The following is a 15,305-nucleotide window of genomic DNA, read 5'->3' as shown; positions in this document are numbered from 1 at the left end:
CAGTTCGCAACGAAATTATTTTTTTATTACCGTTTCTCTGTTTGCCGAGGCGCCAACTGCCCGCAATTTTTCAATTAGAGCATTGTATGCTGCTGTCTTTTTGTCTCGGTCACTATATTCTTCACTTTTAATCTTCCACAAACATGGGTGGTTTCTGTATATTTCAATGAATTCACTTACAAATTCTCGAGAACACTGACGAGTATCAGCCATTTTAATGCCCTGTGCACACAAATACAAACACTAGACTGAGCAAACAGCTGTTTCGTGCCAGGTTTGCGACGATCTCCTGTCCACACGCTCAAACCTCCAACTCCAACTTCCAGGTTTGCACACACCTCAAGTTGGTGCAAATCTTCTGTTCACACGCAACGATCTGTCTGCGCAGATGTGATGTGCGCAGACATTTGCGCAGACGGATCGTTGCGTGTGGACGGGCCTTAAGAGAGAAAATCTGAAAGAGTTCAGCATCGATGACGACGGGCAATTGCGTGGTTATTGTGAATCTCAAGCAGAAATTGATGTACTTCTGACCTAACTGAAGTGCGTTGGTTATTCGTACTCGGTGAGAAGAAGCACTCAGCAGCCAAAATCTTTAGATGCGTCAAGACATAAACCGTTGGTTAAGATTACATTGAGAAATCTACTTCCCCTCATATTTCATCTCCGGTCGACGATTTTTCTTCAACAATGCCTCATATTTTTCTTTTTAAGTTCGAAATTCAATCATTCTACACACCAGTCATTACTGGACACTAAGGTACCTGTTTCTGCGGTCCGAGTGTAAAATTACTTGGAATTATGGTTGATAAAAGAGTATCTTGAGATGGACATATAAATTACTTAGCTAAGAAACTTGCACAAGTTCTCTTTCAGCTATATAAATTAAGAAAAAAAAGTCAGCAAGAGTATGCTGCTACAATGTAGTATGTACTGACAAGACCAATTGTATGAAACCATACTAAAATATTGATAATAAATAAATATTATTTTCGGCGTAAGCGTTCAACACAACAATCACACAATCAAATCTGGTCGGGACATAAGAAGACTTCACTTTTTTACGAAACATATTGTCTGTGGTGTTTTCAAGACCACGGTCAGGAATATTTCTATTAATATCCAGCTCTTTTATTTTGGCGAAATATATATACGCTGCCACACTGAGCTGTTACCAGAATCGCACGTGTCAAAACAAACCACTAGCTGACGACAGTTTAGAATCTCGAACGTTCGTAAAAGTCGATAGGTGTGTTAATCGACTAAAGCGTATATACGTCATAATGACGTCACATCATATCCAGGTTGGGTGAACTTAGCTTCCTCCTTATATTTCTACCAACGAGTTAAAATTTTAACTCGTTGATTTCTACTCTATGGTGCTAACAATGATCTCTGGATGCTAAGAGCGCCTGATATCTGTGACGAAAGCGTTGTCAAATGTCAACGATATTTGTGTGTGTTTAGTATCAACTTTGTACGATGTTCTAGTGAATTCGCGAGAGAGCGTAGAGAGGTGAACAAATATATCTAGTATCTTACTGAAAGGTTTCTGGGTACCTAGTGCTGTTGTGTCGTTTGAAACTTTGCTTCAGTTTTCAATAAGTGCGAGCGTGTGTAAGATATTTTTATTCTTATTTGCGGTAACAGATAATCACAAAAGAAAAATGTCTTATATGTTAGGACATCTTCATAATGGATGGCAGGTAGACCAGGCCATCTTATCAGAGGAAGATAGAGTTGTGGTACGTACGTATAGCTGTTACACAAGTGTGTAAAATAGAAATGTTTGAATTGATCTGTGCAGTACGCTACATCTTTATAGTACTCAGCCGTGAAAATATCATGCAGGCTAGGAATGAGAGATTCTTCGGAGACTTTAACCGCGGTGTTTATAAACTTGTTTATTAATTTTTTGTTAAAACTGTAAACGATAGATTTCTGTAGATTTTCGTGCTGTCGAAAACGTGCTTATTGTGTGTGTAGTTTGTCACCTTGTTTGGTAGCTATAAGAATTGTTGCATGCTTCTGGCAGTTATAACTGTCTGCAAACTGTACGGAGATCTTAAGTGCAATTAAGCGTAACTTAGTCGTTGCAAGGCAATTTGGCATCCCATGGTTGACTCTGTGGGAGTGTTCCCTCCAGTATCTCGTGTGGTGCTTTCATTCCCGACCATCCCACGTTTACGTTTCTGATTAATATTTTATGCGCAACGTCAAAAACTATGGGACAGACATACGCAAACAACTCCCGATGTTAATTGCGACCATCCGTCAACCATAACAGTACCATTTTGTAGTTGTCACTACTGGATCATAAGATAATTACATGCATTGATTACGTGAAGTTCACAAACTAAAAACTATTCCGGTGCCCTTCAGTAGTTACTTAACCTTCTTGAATTTCTCCGTGACCCCATGAAGCACTGTGGTTCCATTTCTTTTACCTGTAACCAGACGGCAAATTACATACAGAGACCGATGTTTATTTTAATGCACGCTGGAACTCACCAGCAGGAATTCCTTTGAATGCTATAATTTTCTGTTTTTCATGTTATCCGGATAGTCCAATAGCTATTTATTAGCGACTAGTGTTATTACTAGGTCTGTGTCATTTACCAGTCGTGATTGGACAGACCTGTTAGGGTTACATATATAAGATTTGGTTACAATGTTCAGTGTGTATTCACAGTAAGTTCAGACATAACACATTAAGACAATATTATTTTGTCCATTCACTTCGGTCAATATTGAAAAATTCTCCAGTAGAATATAATGGGTGTTCTTTAAAGTCCTGTGCAGTTGTCCTTTTGAACAGCCCTAGTGGCAGAGACTGCACTTCTCGATCCAGTGTATTATGTATTGAATATTTTTAGGGCAACCACTGGAAAACTGTCTTGGGTTTCAGTCAGTCAACAACTTGATACTTCAATGTTCTTTATGTTGTGGGTGTCATGATTATGAATGTCTTGCCTCATGCTGAAATCACCTTGGTTTTCCTTTAGGCTACACTGCTGATGCATAGAAACACATATTGGCTGAGTACTGTCATTATCCCTAACCTGGTAAATATAGGTTTGCAGTACTCCTGTGTTTTACTTGATGTAATGATCCTGACATTTTTCTTAGCATTAACACCTTATAACCTGCAGAGTGTCCCCATAACAGCAGACTGTAATTATTGTGGCTATGAAAGAGTGCATAACAAACCGTTAATAGGTATTGGTCAGTTACTGTGCCTTTTAGTTTTTGTAGCAGGTATAAAACACGAGAGAGCTTGGAACACACATAATCTGTGTGCTTGTTCATTGTCAGTTTGCTGTCTATCATGAAACCTAGTAGTTAGACAGCCTCCATGTTATCCTGGCAGCCAACGTTGCTGAGACTGCATATCATGTGTTTTTTCTCAATTCATTTTATTTTCGATGAAACACTCTTTAATGCTTTCCAAGAGAACATCTGCTGCCAACAGAGCTTGTTCAGCTGTTTACCCCTTGGCAAAGAGTGGTATCATCAGAAATCTGAAGAATGTTGTAGGTACAACCTATATTATTGGCATAGATAAGGAACAGTAGAGGTCCTATGATGGATCCCTGGGGTGCACCCTACTCCAATTTTTGCTCTTGGGGGGGTTGCTCCATGGACTGATACTATTTGTCTTCAGTTTTCAAGATAGGATTGATGAGTAGCTTGGCCACACCTTCAATGCCATAACACTTGAGCGTATTAATCAGTGTCTTATGTGAGATGCAAACTAACACCTTTCTCAGATCGCAGAGTGTCAATGCCACACTCTTTATCTTCAAACACCTTCCTTATCTTCGTGATTAAGACCAATACCACTGTAGCTGTTGACTTTCCCTTGCAAAAACTATGCTGTGTGCCCTGGAAGAGTTTGTTTTCAAGGAAATACGGAAGCGGTCGATCCCGCCCGTCTGCTTTGACCCATGACGTCACAAATATGGCGGAAACAAAAACAAACACACACACACTTTCCACAAGAAACCTATTGACACTAACGGGACAAGTGCGGGAAATGGGGTGTTTTGGGTGGGGGGCAAACTAAATATAAACAAATTTAGACGCCTTGCGTAGCTAAAATGTGTAAGTGAAGACAGCCATGCATGAATACCCACCCACCTCCCCAGGGGTCGTAACCCCTGCAACCCATAGAAGATAAAGATGCTTCAGAAGCTGATTAGTGTTTTTTGTCTTTTTAAAAAAAAAATCTCACGGGATAGAACGAACAGATCAGAAAGATAAATATAATAAACTAAAACAGAAATTCGAGGAAACAGATAATTAAAATAAGTAATAAGTGTTTTTAAATTTTAAAAAAATCGGAAAAGTAAATAAGATAAAATAGAACTGGAGACAGCCACACTCAAACCAAACTCCGCGCCATCATGACGTCTTACACGACAGCATCCTTACGTCACGGCTCAAAGCCGACGCGTGGGATAGGACGCTTCTGTCGACCCTCCAAAATACCATACATACAGACAAATCAGCGCGCGCGCGCACACACACACACACACACACACACACACACACACACACACACACACACACAAGACCCGCTGTTTCTCAAGGATGCCTTTTGGCTGAAAGCATAAATGGTTTGTAGTCTTCTCATTGTGCTTGTCTGCGACTCTGTGCCTTGGGGATTGCCTTCTCTATGTGATAAGTAGCAGCCTATCCTTTCCATAATATTGCTGTTATTCCAGCCTGAGATTTGTAATGTAAGACACATATTAATAACTATTGACAAGTCTATCTTGTACCTTGAAGGTAATAGAAAAGATGGGTACATGAGAGCCATAATCAGTCTCACAAAATAAGTTTCTTAGACAAGTTCAGTTTGAATATAAAAAGGGGGTCTTCACAGAACACATGGCTTTCCAGTTTACGTATCAGATTATACAAAATTTAAATGATTAAATATTGCCAACTGGTATTTTCAGTGTCTTATCAAAAGCATTTGAAAGTGCAGTTCACATATTCTCATAGTGAAGCTCAGATATTAAGGCATCAGAGAGCTTGCAAGTAAATTGTTTTCATCTTATCTAACTAAAAAGATTGTCGCATCAAGAAACTTAGGGAATTTACGCAGTTAGAGAAAGCATCTATAGACTGGGATAATCACAATAGGTGGTAAACGTTCGTGAGATTTCTTCACCCAAATGTGGGATAGTGATATGCGACATTGATATCTTGTTACTGTTCAAACAAGTTTTACACATTGTCGTTGAAGGCCTCTTTGAAGGTTATTGTCAGTGGCACAGAAATACAATAAGTATATAGTTAAATTTAAAAAATGAAGTTTGTGTCATAATTCAACAGTTATAAAAAGTCAGGAATTACTTATAGGTCAAAAAATTTGGTACATTGCTTTATGAGAGTAATTGAAACTTGATGTTTTAAGAAGGAAGTCCTTTTAAATCTTCAGTTTGAAGTTTGTGGAGGTTGCAGTGTTATCAAATGAGTAAATTCCATATTTTCATACTGTGTCAGCAATGTATTATTGAAATAATTAATCTGAAAAGTAACATCCTCCATAACTGTCAGTGTGACAACTTAATAATTCTTTCACTAGTTTCAATGCCCAAAAGTGAGTGACGGCTAGCAGTAGGCCTAGTTTGTAAGACTTGTGCAGTTCCATTGTAATTCTGAAATGTGATATTTCTGTGAAGTTATTTGGTTGTGATTTGAGGGGGTCATTTTAAAGCATTTAGTTTACTTAGGGGAGAGCTGGATTAGAGATAAAAATTTACAAAAAGTTACACAGGTGAAATATCTGATGTACAAACTTCATATGTTAATGTTATACTGTATCTGGAATTCTGGATGTGGATGTATAATACTGAGACTAGCTTTATGCAGATGGAATCTTATGTGATTTTTTTTTTAGCTTCATTCTTTGTTAAGCTTACCAGTTTGTTCTTAATGCAGTCATCAGTGTATCAGTATTTGTTAAATGTATGTTTTGCTTGGTGCACCTTGGAGTAAGAAAATAATAGTAAATCCATTTATTACAAAATTAGAAAGCTCTCCTAGAGTATGTAGCCATGTTGAAAACTTGGGTATGTACATAATTACTGATATCTAAAGCTGCATTATGATTCGTAGAACAGTTGCTTTTTACTTTCCAAATGTATAATATAATTATTTCAACAGGTAATACGTTTCGGCCATGACTGGGATCCATCTTGTATGAAAATGGATGAAGTATTGTACAGTATAGCAGAAAAAGTGAAAAACTTTGCAGTTATATACCTGGTAGATATAACAAAGGTTCCTGACTTCAATAAAATGTAAGTTCAACAAAAAGAATCAATATAAGTAAAGTGTTGGCAGTTTTTAGTAATTTTGTGTAAATAGTGTTGTGAAACAATGTAACAAAATCTGTTTCAAAAATAGCGATGTCTTTATCATACTCCTTTAGGCTTCTGGTTTCTACAGTAATGTATTCAGAACTGAGTGGTTGGAACTAAGGAACTTTGTCTCCTCCCATTGCTTAACTCCATTAAAATCTTGTATTGAATGCCTCCTTTATTGCAATGATACTTCAAATATGAGGGTTGGAATGTAAAATAGTGGCAACTATTTACTCACAACCGATACAAGAGTTACTTGTTTGCACCTGTTCCTGTCCTTCAAAGTAGTCATCAGCATTGCGCAGAACCTGTTGCCAGCAATGTAGAAGGCGTAGTATCCCGTTAACAGAGCCTGTTCTGTTGATGGTGCGAATGGAGCGGTCTGCTGCCTGTCAGATCTCTGAAACAGTTCTGAAGCGAATGCCACGAAGTGGTTCCTTCATCTTCAGAATCAAATCAGTCACAAGGACTTACGTCCAGGGAGTGAATTGGATGGTACAGTACTTCAGCCCAATCGACCAAACAGAGCGGCCATAGCTTGCCCTGTATACGCCTGCGCATTGTTATGCAGAATGTGATGCTGCCAGCTTTTGCAAAGCTGGTCGCAGGTGATGCCACGGAGGAATGTAATGCATTAGGACAATGCCATCACAGTCATACACAAGAATCACCATAACTTTAGACCACTCCATTAGCACCATAAAGAAAACAGGCTCTGCAAACAGTATACTACGCCTTCCACATTGCTGGCAACGGGTTCTACACAATGCTGGTGACTGCTTTGAAGGACAGTAACAGGTGCAAACATGTAACTCTTTTGTATCGGTTGTAATGTAAGCTGGTACTGGGTGGCATGCTAAAACACAGCTAGCTACCAACTTGGCATTCAGTGCACCAGCTCTCTGTTGTGGCTATTCATTATTTACCCTATGAACAAAAGAGGAAAGAAGCACAAGAAAGGAAATCACCAGGTAATTCCCATACTGCTAGATAAATTGGACAGGTAGACCTGACAAATTGCAAACCTAGCAGTTGAACCCAAGAGGTGTGGTGAAAGTGACAAGGAAAGTTCAACACTTTCTCACTCTAAAGTGAGCCTAATCATCCAAATTAATGTGATGTCAGCATCAAGACAAATTAATATTACAATTACATCCAACACTCGGCAAAAATCTGGAATGGGGCCAGAGGCATACTTTTGTGTTTCATGCAAGAATATTGTCAGCACTTGCTGTGTGATACGATGGGTGCAAGCAAAGGTGTGTCAGCTGTTCGTCTTATTCAGCCAGTGAGAGAACAGCAGGTAGACAAATTGTTTCAAAGTAATACATTTGGACAAAAGCATGAAACATTGATGTAAATAAGAATCATAAATGTATTTACTCTTTGTTTGAGTCAACAGTTACCTAAACTGTGTTTGTATCTGCAAACCAAAGACAGTGTCACAACCCATGATATACACAAAAAAGCAGTGAAATATTTTGTGTTACTACACAATTGACTTGAGCAAGCACACTAAGTGGATCAATAGTTTTTTTTTTAATTTAATCATTTAGGTGGTAGGTGGATCAATGGTTTTTTAATTATTAATAATAAACATTGATTCACGTACATTCTCCCATGATTAAGTGAATAAAAACTTTTTAAGCCGAAGTGGTGGCTTTTGCTGCACTTCCAGATGATTCCACCCATACAGATCATTGACTCTGTCGTTTCACCACCACATTTGATACATTTTTGTATCTCTGCAATTAAACCTTTGACATGTACTGTGACATTGCCATGCAGAACCAAATCACTGAAATTAGCCTGGTGTGTAGCACTCACTGTCATCAGAAAAAGGTTCTTTCGAAACTAATACACCAAAAAATAAAAAAATAAAAAAACCAGAAAACAACACAATGATTTCAATTTCGACACTAGAAACACATTGCCATTGTTCTCACCTCTCAGTGGTTACGTTAAAGAAATGTCCCATTGGCTATGCAGAACTGACACATTGTCAACCTATCAGCAGTAAATAAGACCTGATGCTGGCTCTGATCTAGACTGTAGCCCAGCTCTCAGATAAGTAATTTTAGACAAGACACAGAATTTAGGGTTACATAGTAAGAAATTATTCAAGGGAGAGCAAAGGGAGGGTCATTAGAGAGCACTTATGATGAAATTGAATGTAAATTCCAGATGAAATCCTCTGAATTTCAGAACATTTTCAACAGTACACTTGTTACAGACACACATTGAATTTCATTGTGTGCCCCTATAGTGGTCTTCCTTTCTTGCATTGGCACTGTTAAAGAATTAGGAAAGAATTAGTTACCAGACCATTAATACTAGTTGGAAGACATTGGTTTGAATGCAAATGAATAAATCAATATAGGTATTAGCAGTAGTCTTCTTCTGTCTTCTACACTGCTTTCTCAAAATAAACTCTGCATTATTCAAAACCTTGTGAAAGGAATTTTGAAAATTACGGTGGTAGCAATTTAAGGCAACCTCTCATGAGCCAACACAATAATGAATAGTCTGTGAACGTCATCAAATAACATCCATTAGCTATGTGAAACTGACACAGTGCTACCTTTTGTAGTGTAGAGGAAAACTGCCATGACTGGCATTGCTTGTTTTCTAGAATTTAGTCCACAAAGTATTTGAAGTGTCCAGAATATCATGAAAATATATTGAGAAAACTATGCCTTAACCTCCACACTTTATTCATCAAAATGTGTGGTAGGTATAATGCCTAGCTTTCCGTAAAGAAAATTGAATTACACTGCTGAAAGTAATCATATCTTTTATTGGTTTAAAAGAGGATTAGAAAAAGCAAGGAACTCCAGCATTGGTGGTTTTCCAAAATATTCAAGAAAGTAATAACCAAAATAGCAGTGTCACTTTTAATCAGTGCATCATACTTAGTTTCAGGATTGCTTGACTGAAAATCCCATTTACGCGTTTAAGCAGCTCACCAGCTGATATACAGGGTGTATGTAAAGTCCGGGAACACTTCCAATTATTTATTGCACAAGAACCAAACATTGTACGGATATCGTACATAAGTCATTATGAAGAAAAACCCTGAAAGTTTTTTCATATATACTGCCACAGCGTAGTTTGGTAATTTTCCAATAGTCAGCACTAGTCACAAACATGGTGAATTCAGGTGCGGTGCGAGCTTTGTGTGTGGGAGTTCATGAAATGGCCTCCCCGATCACCGGATCTCACTCTTGTGTTACTTTTTTCTGTGGGGACACTTTAAAGATCTGGTGTATCTACCGCCTCTACCATGTGATGTAGCAGAGCTCCAGGAGAGGATACGGGAAGCGACTGTCATAGTCGACAGTGCATGCTGGGACAGGTATGGCAAGAATTAGATTACCTTATTGAAGTCTGCTGGGTCACTCATAGTTCACGTATCCAATGTTTGTAAAAAAAGAAAAAAAGATTTCAGAGTTTCTCTTCAAAATGCAATATATGACATCTGTACAGTGTGTAGTTCTTGTGCAATAAATAATGGAAAGTGTTCCCGGACTTTACATACACCCTGTATTTTGCAGTGCATCCAAAGTATTTGATACTATAGATAATGACACTACTAGAAAAGCTTAAATGTTTTCGGTCGTTATTACAGGTGCCTAGTTTGTCATATTTAACATTAAGGATGCAAAAAGTTATAGTGAATAACAGAAAAACATAGCAGCATAGACAGTAGTGCAACAATTTGCATTTGTTTCACTGCCACACAGTTCCAGCTGAGGGGTAGTTGGGATATTTGTTTAAAGATCAACTTTCACAGCAGCTTTGTTTCTGTTGGAGATAGTTTCAGCATTCTGTGTGGCTTGTGGCAGAGCTACAATAATACATGTTAAACTATGTTGTAGCTCCTCACACAAATCACAAAATAAATCATTTTTGCACTATTTATCTTATCTTGGAGATGATGCTTTTCTGAATCATTGGGAGACCTGAACTCAACAACCCACCATGAACAGTGTGTTGGAGAAGACATGCTGCATCAGACTCAATTAGCGAGTGATCCATGGCAAGAAAGATTTATGTGCTTGAATTTCACCACTTTTTCCTTGTGTCCATTAATGAAGGAATGTGTGTCCTATACTGAAAAATTAAGGTTTTGTGATTTTTGGGAGAGAGACTCAACACAATTGTGTCCCTGAATGGAGTTTGTTAGGGCTTTGTGTAATGTTTGTGTATTGATTAAATAAATCAGTTGTAAAGCATGGTCTCCTTCTAGTATTCATACTTGTTAAGATTGCAGACCAGTGAAAAACTCAAGTATTTCTTGTGTGATGGGCAGCTTCCTGGGTTCATTAGACTTCCTTAAGTTTCTTCAGGTAAATTTGCCTGCCTTAAAACTAATTCAGGGGTGTCCCCATTATACTTAAGCTAACAGATTGAGTGGCTTTTTCCGTGATGTTTCTGTCTCCTTCATCTGCCAGTTGACTACTGTGACTTTCTTTAGTAGTTTACCCAACAGTCTGATGGGCTGCCTTGTATTCTTGGTCTTTCCTCTGAGACTCCATTATAGTACTATCTTTCGCCATCTTCTGTCATTTCTTTGTGCAATATGTCATGCCAGTTTCCTTTTCAGAGCCTTTGTCCTTTCCACAACTTCCAGAATTATTGTTATTGCTGTTATGTCTTCGCATTTTTCTTATCTTAGTGAAACTGATTGGCCTTTCTGTATCTCAGATCCGTTCGTAATTTTCTTTTGAAAAACTCATTCAAAATCAGTTTCACAGCAATATGTCATGATACGAATAACTCACAGTTCAAATCAAGTCTTTCAAAATCTGTAAAAGCTGTGGATAGTGGCATTTCATGTTAACTGGCTCTTCTAATTACATTACACTACGGTTAATTGTGATACACAGGGGAATCCGGCTTGTTAAATGGGTTGTGCATCTTTTAAAAGAGCATAGATGCAATTTGTCGCGACTTCAGTTAAAACTGTAGATAACAGGGAGTAAACAGATGGTACAGCAGTTCTTAAAATTGTGAATAGTTGTTCTTGAAATTCAATGTTAAGGTTGTAGTGAGGAGTCTGATGTTGCTCCTCTGACTGATATTGTGAAACAAATTTCTGGTTGTGAACATGTAGATGAGAAATGTATCTGAGTACTTAAATAGTGGTGCCTACAAACCAGAATTTAAGTAGGTAAGTGATGAAGTGGGTTAGATAGAGGAGAATATAAACAAGGTGATTGAGGAACTCATTATCATGCACACTGAGATACTGGAAAGAATTGATCAGTTGCATAATGATAAGCAAGTAATGCATACCTAATTCCAGTGGGCTTCCAGATGTGACATGTAGCCATGTTTTATAAATATAGTTAAAATCAGTTTCTGGTAAAAATGAATAGTTTTGGTTATTCGTGTTTTCAGTTATCCAAGCTGCCTTGGGTCCCCATTAACCCAGATAATTGGGAACTTCCTATGTCGAAACTTCTGCATTATATTTAGTGGAATGAAACAAAGGTAAATTGTTCACCTTGTAACTGAGACATTGAGCCCATAAACAAAATTGTATTTCTCAAGTCTTTCCTCGGAGGTTACATTGCCGTAGCACTGCAGCCCAGGTAGACTTGAGAGAGGTACAGTAAACATGATTTTTTTACACAGTCACAGAAAGAAAAAAGGTCAGCATATGAGTAACATTTTATATCATACTTTGTTTTGTGCTACGATAAATGATGGTTACGCATTTGAGACTGGCCTCAGTCATCCTGGATGGGGCAGCTTGACTGCCTTTCTCTCTTTTTTTTTTTTTTTTTTTTTTTTTTTTTTTTTTTTTTTTTTTTTTTTTTTTCCCAAGCTTTTTAACTGTGAATACTGTAGTGTAACGATGTAAGTTTTTTATAATGGATTTTCGTTTGATATGTGACCATGTGCAGACTTCGTCACCTACGTCAGTTACAACCCACTTCAAAATGATCTATATTCTTTTTAAATTGTCATAGAATGGTTCTTGAACGAAACTGTAAAACATCAGTTGAGTCGTATGCAAAGAATTACATCACTTGAGCCAATTGGTTTTCGTAAACTTTTTCGATTTAAATTTCGTTTGTTTCTCCTCAGAAATTATATTGACACATGTTATCTTGATTTAATCGATATCAGAATCACACATTGAATAAACCTTTGAGATTCAAAGTTTCGATGAACGCTGTCAGAATTCAATAATCTTGTCAAATATATTATTAATCCGTTCACATAATTCTTCATAAATAAATCCTCAGAACACGTGTTTCAACTTTAGTAGCATCCACTATTTTATTAGCTTCCACACATACAGATGTGAACTTGACTGTTGACAAACTAGGACTGACTTTTCAATAAGATTAAGCTCTCTACGACGTCATTGTTGTACAAAAAGAGTACAAAAAAATTCATTTTTAATTTTTAGAAGCACGATGCAACAACTCGGTTCCAGGATCTTCTGTTGCTCTTTGGCTGTCGACCCGCGACGTATAGTGGCCAGCAATTTCCTCTCCGGTCGCGGCAGCGAAGATGCTGTCTCCGTTCGTTGCACCGCCCTCTCCGTACATGAAACATAAAAAAATACAAAACTTTTAGATAATTCACAGCTATTACAAATATTAAGACAAATACATAAACAAAACTAATTTAAACTTATATTCACCTGCAAACTGGGCTGACACTGGTAGATGGGTGACGCTTTTCAATTTCGTCCCACTACAATACCACAATTGTTTGATGTTCCATTTGGAACATTGACATCTATTAAACTCGGGCATACTAACAGCAACATCACAATTTGGGTACCACCAAAATATTTTTTCCATTTTCTGGTTCGTACTGGCGTCAACACACTTTGCAAACACATGCTGAGTGCAGTTTTGTTTCTCTGTTGGTGGAATCTTCTCAGAAAAATGTCAGTCATTAAATTTGCTTGATCCAAGACCTGGGATAGAATTTCTGCACATATATTGTCTCTTTATGCAAAAGAATTATCTAAGTGAGTCAGACAGGAGAGGTACAATTTTCTTTTGATAATATTCCATTCAAGATACAAACACATTTTTTATGCTCACTGTAAACAAGTAAAAGATCAATATTTTCCATTGTTTGAACTGCATCCTTATGAAAGGATAATAAGCAGTCATTTGGTCTCATTTATACACTCACATTTTGTGACTTCTTTAATTCAGAACCACGCCTGGCTTTGATTTAGTCAGTGCCGCATGCCCTTCCCCCGTCTCCTTGTGAGTTGATAGTTCCCCCTGTTCTGCAAGCAGTGTGGCATGTTGAAAATATAAAGCATCCTTTGTTACTCTCTGTTTTAAACAGGGCAGATGTTCCCATCTGAAAACTGTCTTTTTTTTTATTCTTGGCTTTACAACTGTACATAGAAAGAGCTTTTCTGTTTGGGAAGCAAGTGCCTATGTCTTGTGCTCTGATACTCAAACCCTGCAGGTGATGTATAATAGTTCACCAGTAGTCTGCTCTAAAGTACCGTAACACCTGACTCCTGTGCCGCTTCTTTCAGCATTCTCTTCCTCCTCTAGTACATATCTGGTTGAAGCATCACACACAAATTGATGCCATACTTATCTGGTTTGCTTTTTATGTAAAGAGGCAAAATGTATTCACCCTCAAACCACACATTCTTACATCAACTGTCATATACTTTGCTATCTGAAAACTGTTCATTATGCAAGTAGTGGCCCAGCAAAGACATAGATAGCAGACTAAAGCAGTACGGGACTCAGTGGAGTGCAGCAACATACAAAGTGCCGTTGTGGAGTACAGATTTGAACACAGTGGTAGCACAATGCAGACCCTTCCTTGTGCAGTGGCGGCCACAACTTTATTATTATTATTCACACACAATTTAGTAGTGAAAAACAAAGAAAAATAGAATGTCAGCCTTATTTGGAAATGAAACAAGTCATAAGGTACTCAAAGGCATTTTCTATCAACATAGTGATTCTCAGAAAGCTTAAGTTTCAGCACCTTCCATGATTCACATTTTAAATAGATTTTTATTTGCTGACCTTATAACAGGCATTGTTACTTATCATCAGGACTGTCGAACTTAACGAATTACATTAGTACAAATGGTTAATTTAATAATAACCACTACATTTTATAGTACATCTGATAACTTGATTTCCATGATAAAAGTAAAAGGATATGGACAAACTGAGATCTCCTGTTCTTTTTTGCAGGTATGAACTGTATGATCCATGTACAGTAATGTTCTTCTTCCGGAACAAACATATAATGATTGATCTGGGCACTGGTAACAACAATAAAATAAATTGGCCGCTGGAAGATAAGCAGGAGATGATTGATATAATAGAAACAGTGTATCGTGGTGCAAGGAAAGGGAGAGGTCTTGTAGTGTCACCAAAAGACTATTCAACGAAATACCGTTACTAAATTTTGCTTTGTGCTGTGGTATAGAAGATCTGTGGAACATGACACCAGCTGACTCTCAGTGTGTGTGATAGAGATGGTGATGCCTTGCAGTGTCTGCAAGTATTTTTTATTTACTATAATGGAAACCATTATATTTCTACTTACACACTTTGTTTTAAAGGTGTATTTGTTGTGTTCAATAAAATCTATGTAAGTATTATATATAATTTTGGAATTTCCAATTTGTGTCCCCCTCCTGACCATGGGTGCTTAAACTTCAGGCAGACAGTCTGTTCAGCAGTAGCATGGCAAGGAGAGAATGAACTGTTTGTGAGGTAAAAGCTTTTAAATTAAGGAATACATGTCTTTTTTGTATCACTGTAACTTGGGAGACTGGTACCAGTTCATCAGATCAGTGTTCATTTGTAAAGGCAATATTATTCAGTAACCCACCTGTCTTCCAATGTGTGTCCTTGCAAGCAAAAATTAGATATTTCGTTTCATCCATCATCATGTGTTTAGTAA

General features: G+C 37.6%; 1 protein-coding gene across 2 annotated transcripts; it reads left to right on the top strand.

Moving 5' to 3' along the window:
- The first annotated feature begins 1,367 nt into the window (after positions 1-1,367).
- Positions 1,368-15,007, top strand: LOC126412271 (thioredoxin-like protein 4A). 2 transcript variants are annotated; one of them, XM_050081778.1, is made up of 3 exons: positions 1,368-1,516; positions 6,178-6,314; positions 14,588-15,007. In XM_050081778.1, exons 1-3 carry the CDS (start codon positions 1,400-1,402, stop codon positions 14,799-14,801), a joined length of 468 nt encoding a protein of 155 aa, XP_049937735.1. In that variant the 5' UTR covers positions 1,368-1,399; the 3' UTR covers positions 14,802-15,007. The 2 variants fall into 2 exon arrangements, with proteins under 2 accessions (XP_049937735.1, XP_049937736.1); XM_050081779.1 differs by having other exon boundaries at positions 1,376-1,745.
- Positions 15,008-15,305: the final 298 nt, after the last annotated feature.

This window comes from Schistocerca serialis, chromosome 7 (genome assembly GCF_023864345.2).
Source record: "Schistocerca serialis cubense isolate TAMUIC-IGC-003099 chromosome 7, iqSchSeri2.2, whole genome shotgun sequence".
Taxonomy (NCBI): Eukaryota; Metazoa; Arthropoda; class Insecta; order Orthoptera; family Acrididae; genus Schistocerca; species Schistocerca serialis.
Note: the sequence above shows the minus strand (reverse complement) of the source record. Positions and strands in the feature narration are given on the sequence as shown.

Coding starts and splice junctions, on each gene's coding strand:
- LOC126412271 (XM_050081778.1), top strand. CDS start 1,400: ATGCTAAGAGCGCCTGATATCTGTGACGAAAGCGTTGTCAAATGTCAA. Junction 1,517..6,177: donor TCGCGAGAGAGCGTAGAGAG/GTGAACAAATAT, acceptor TTATTTCAACAG/GTAATACGTTTCGGCCATGA. Junction 6,315..14,587: donor GTTCCTGACTTCAATAAAAT/GTAAGTTCAACA, acceptor TCTTTTTTGCAG/GTATGAACTGTATGATCCAT.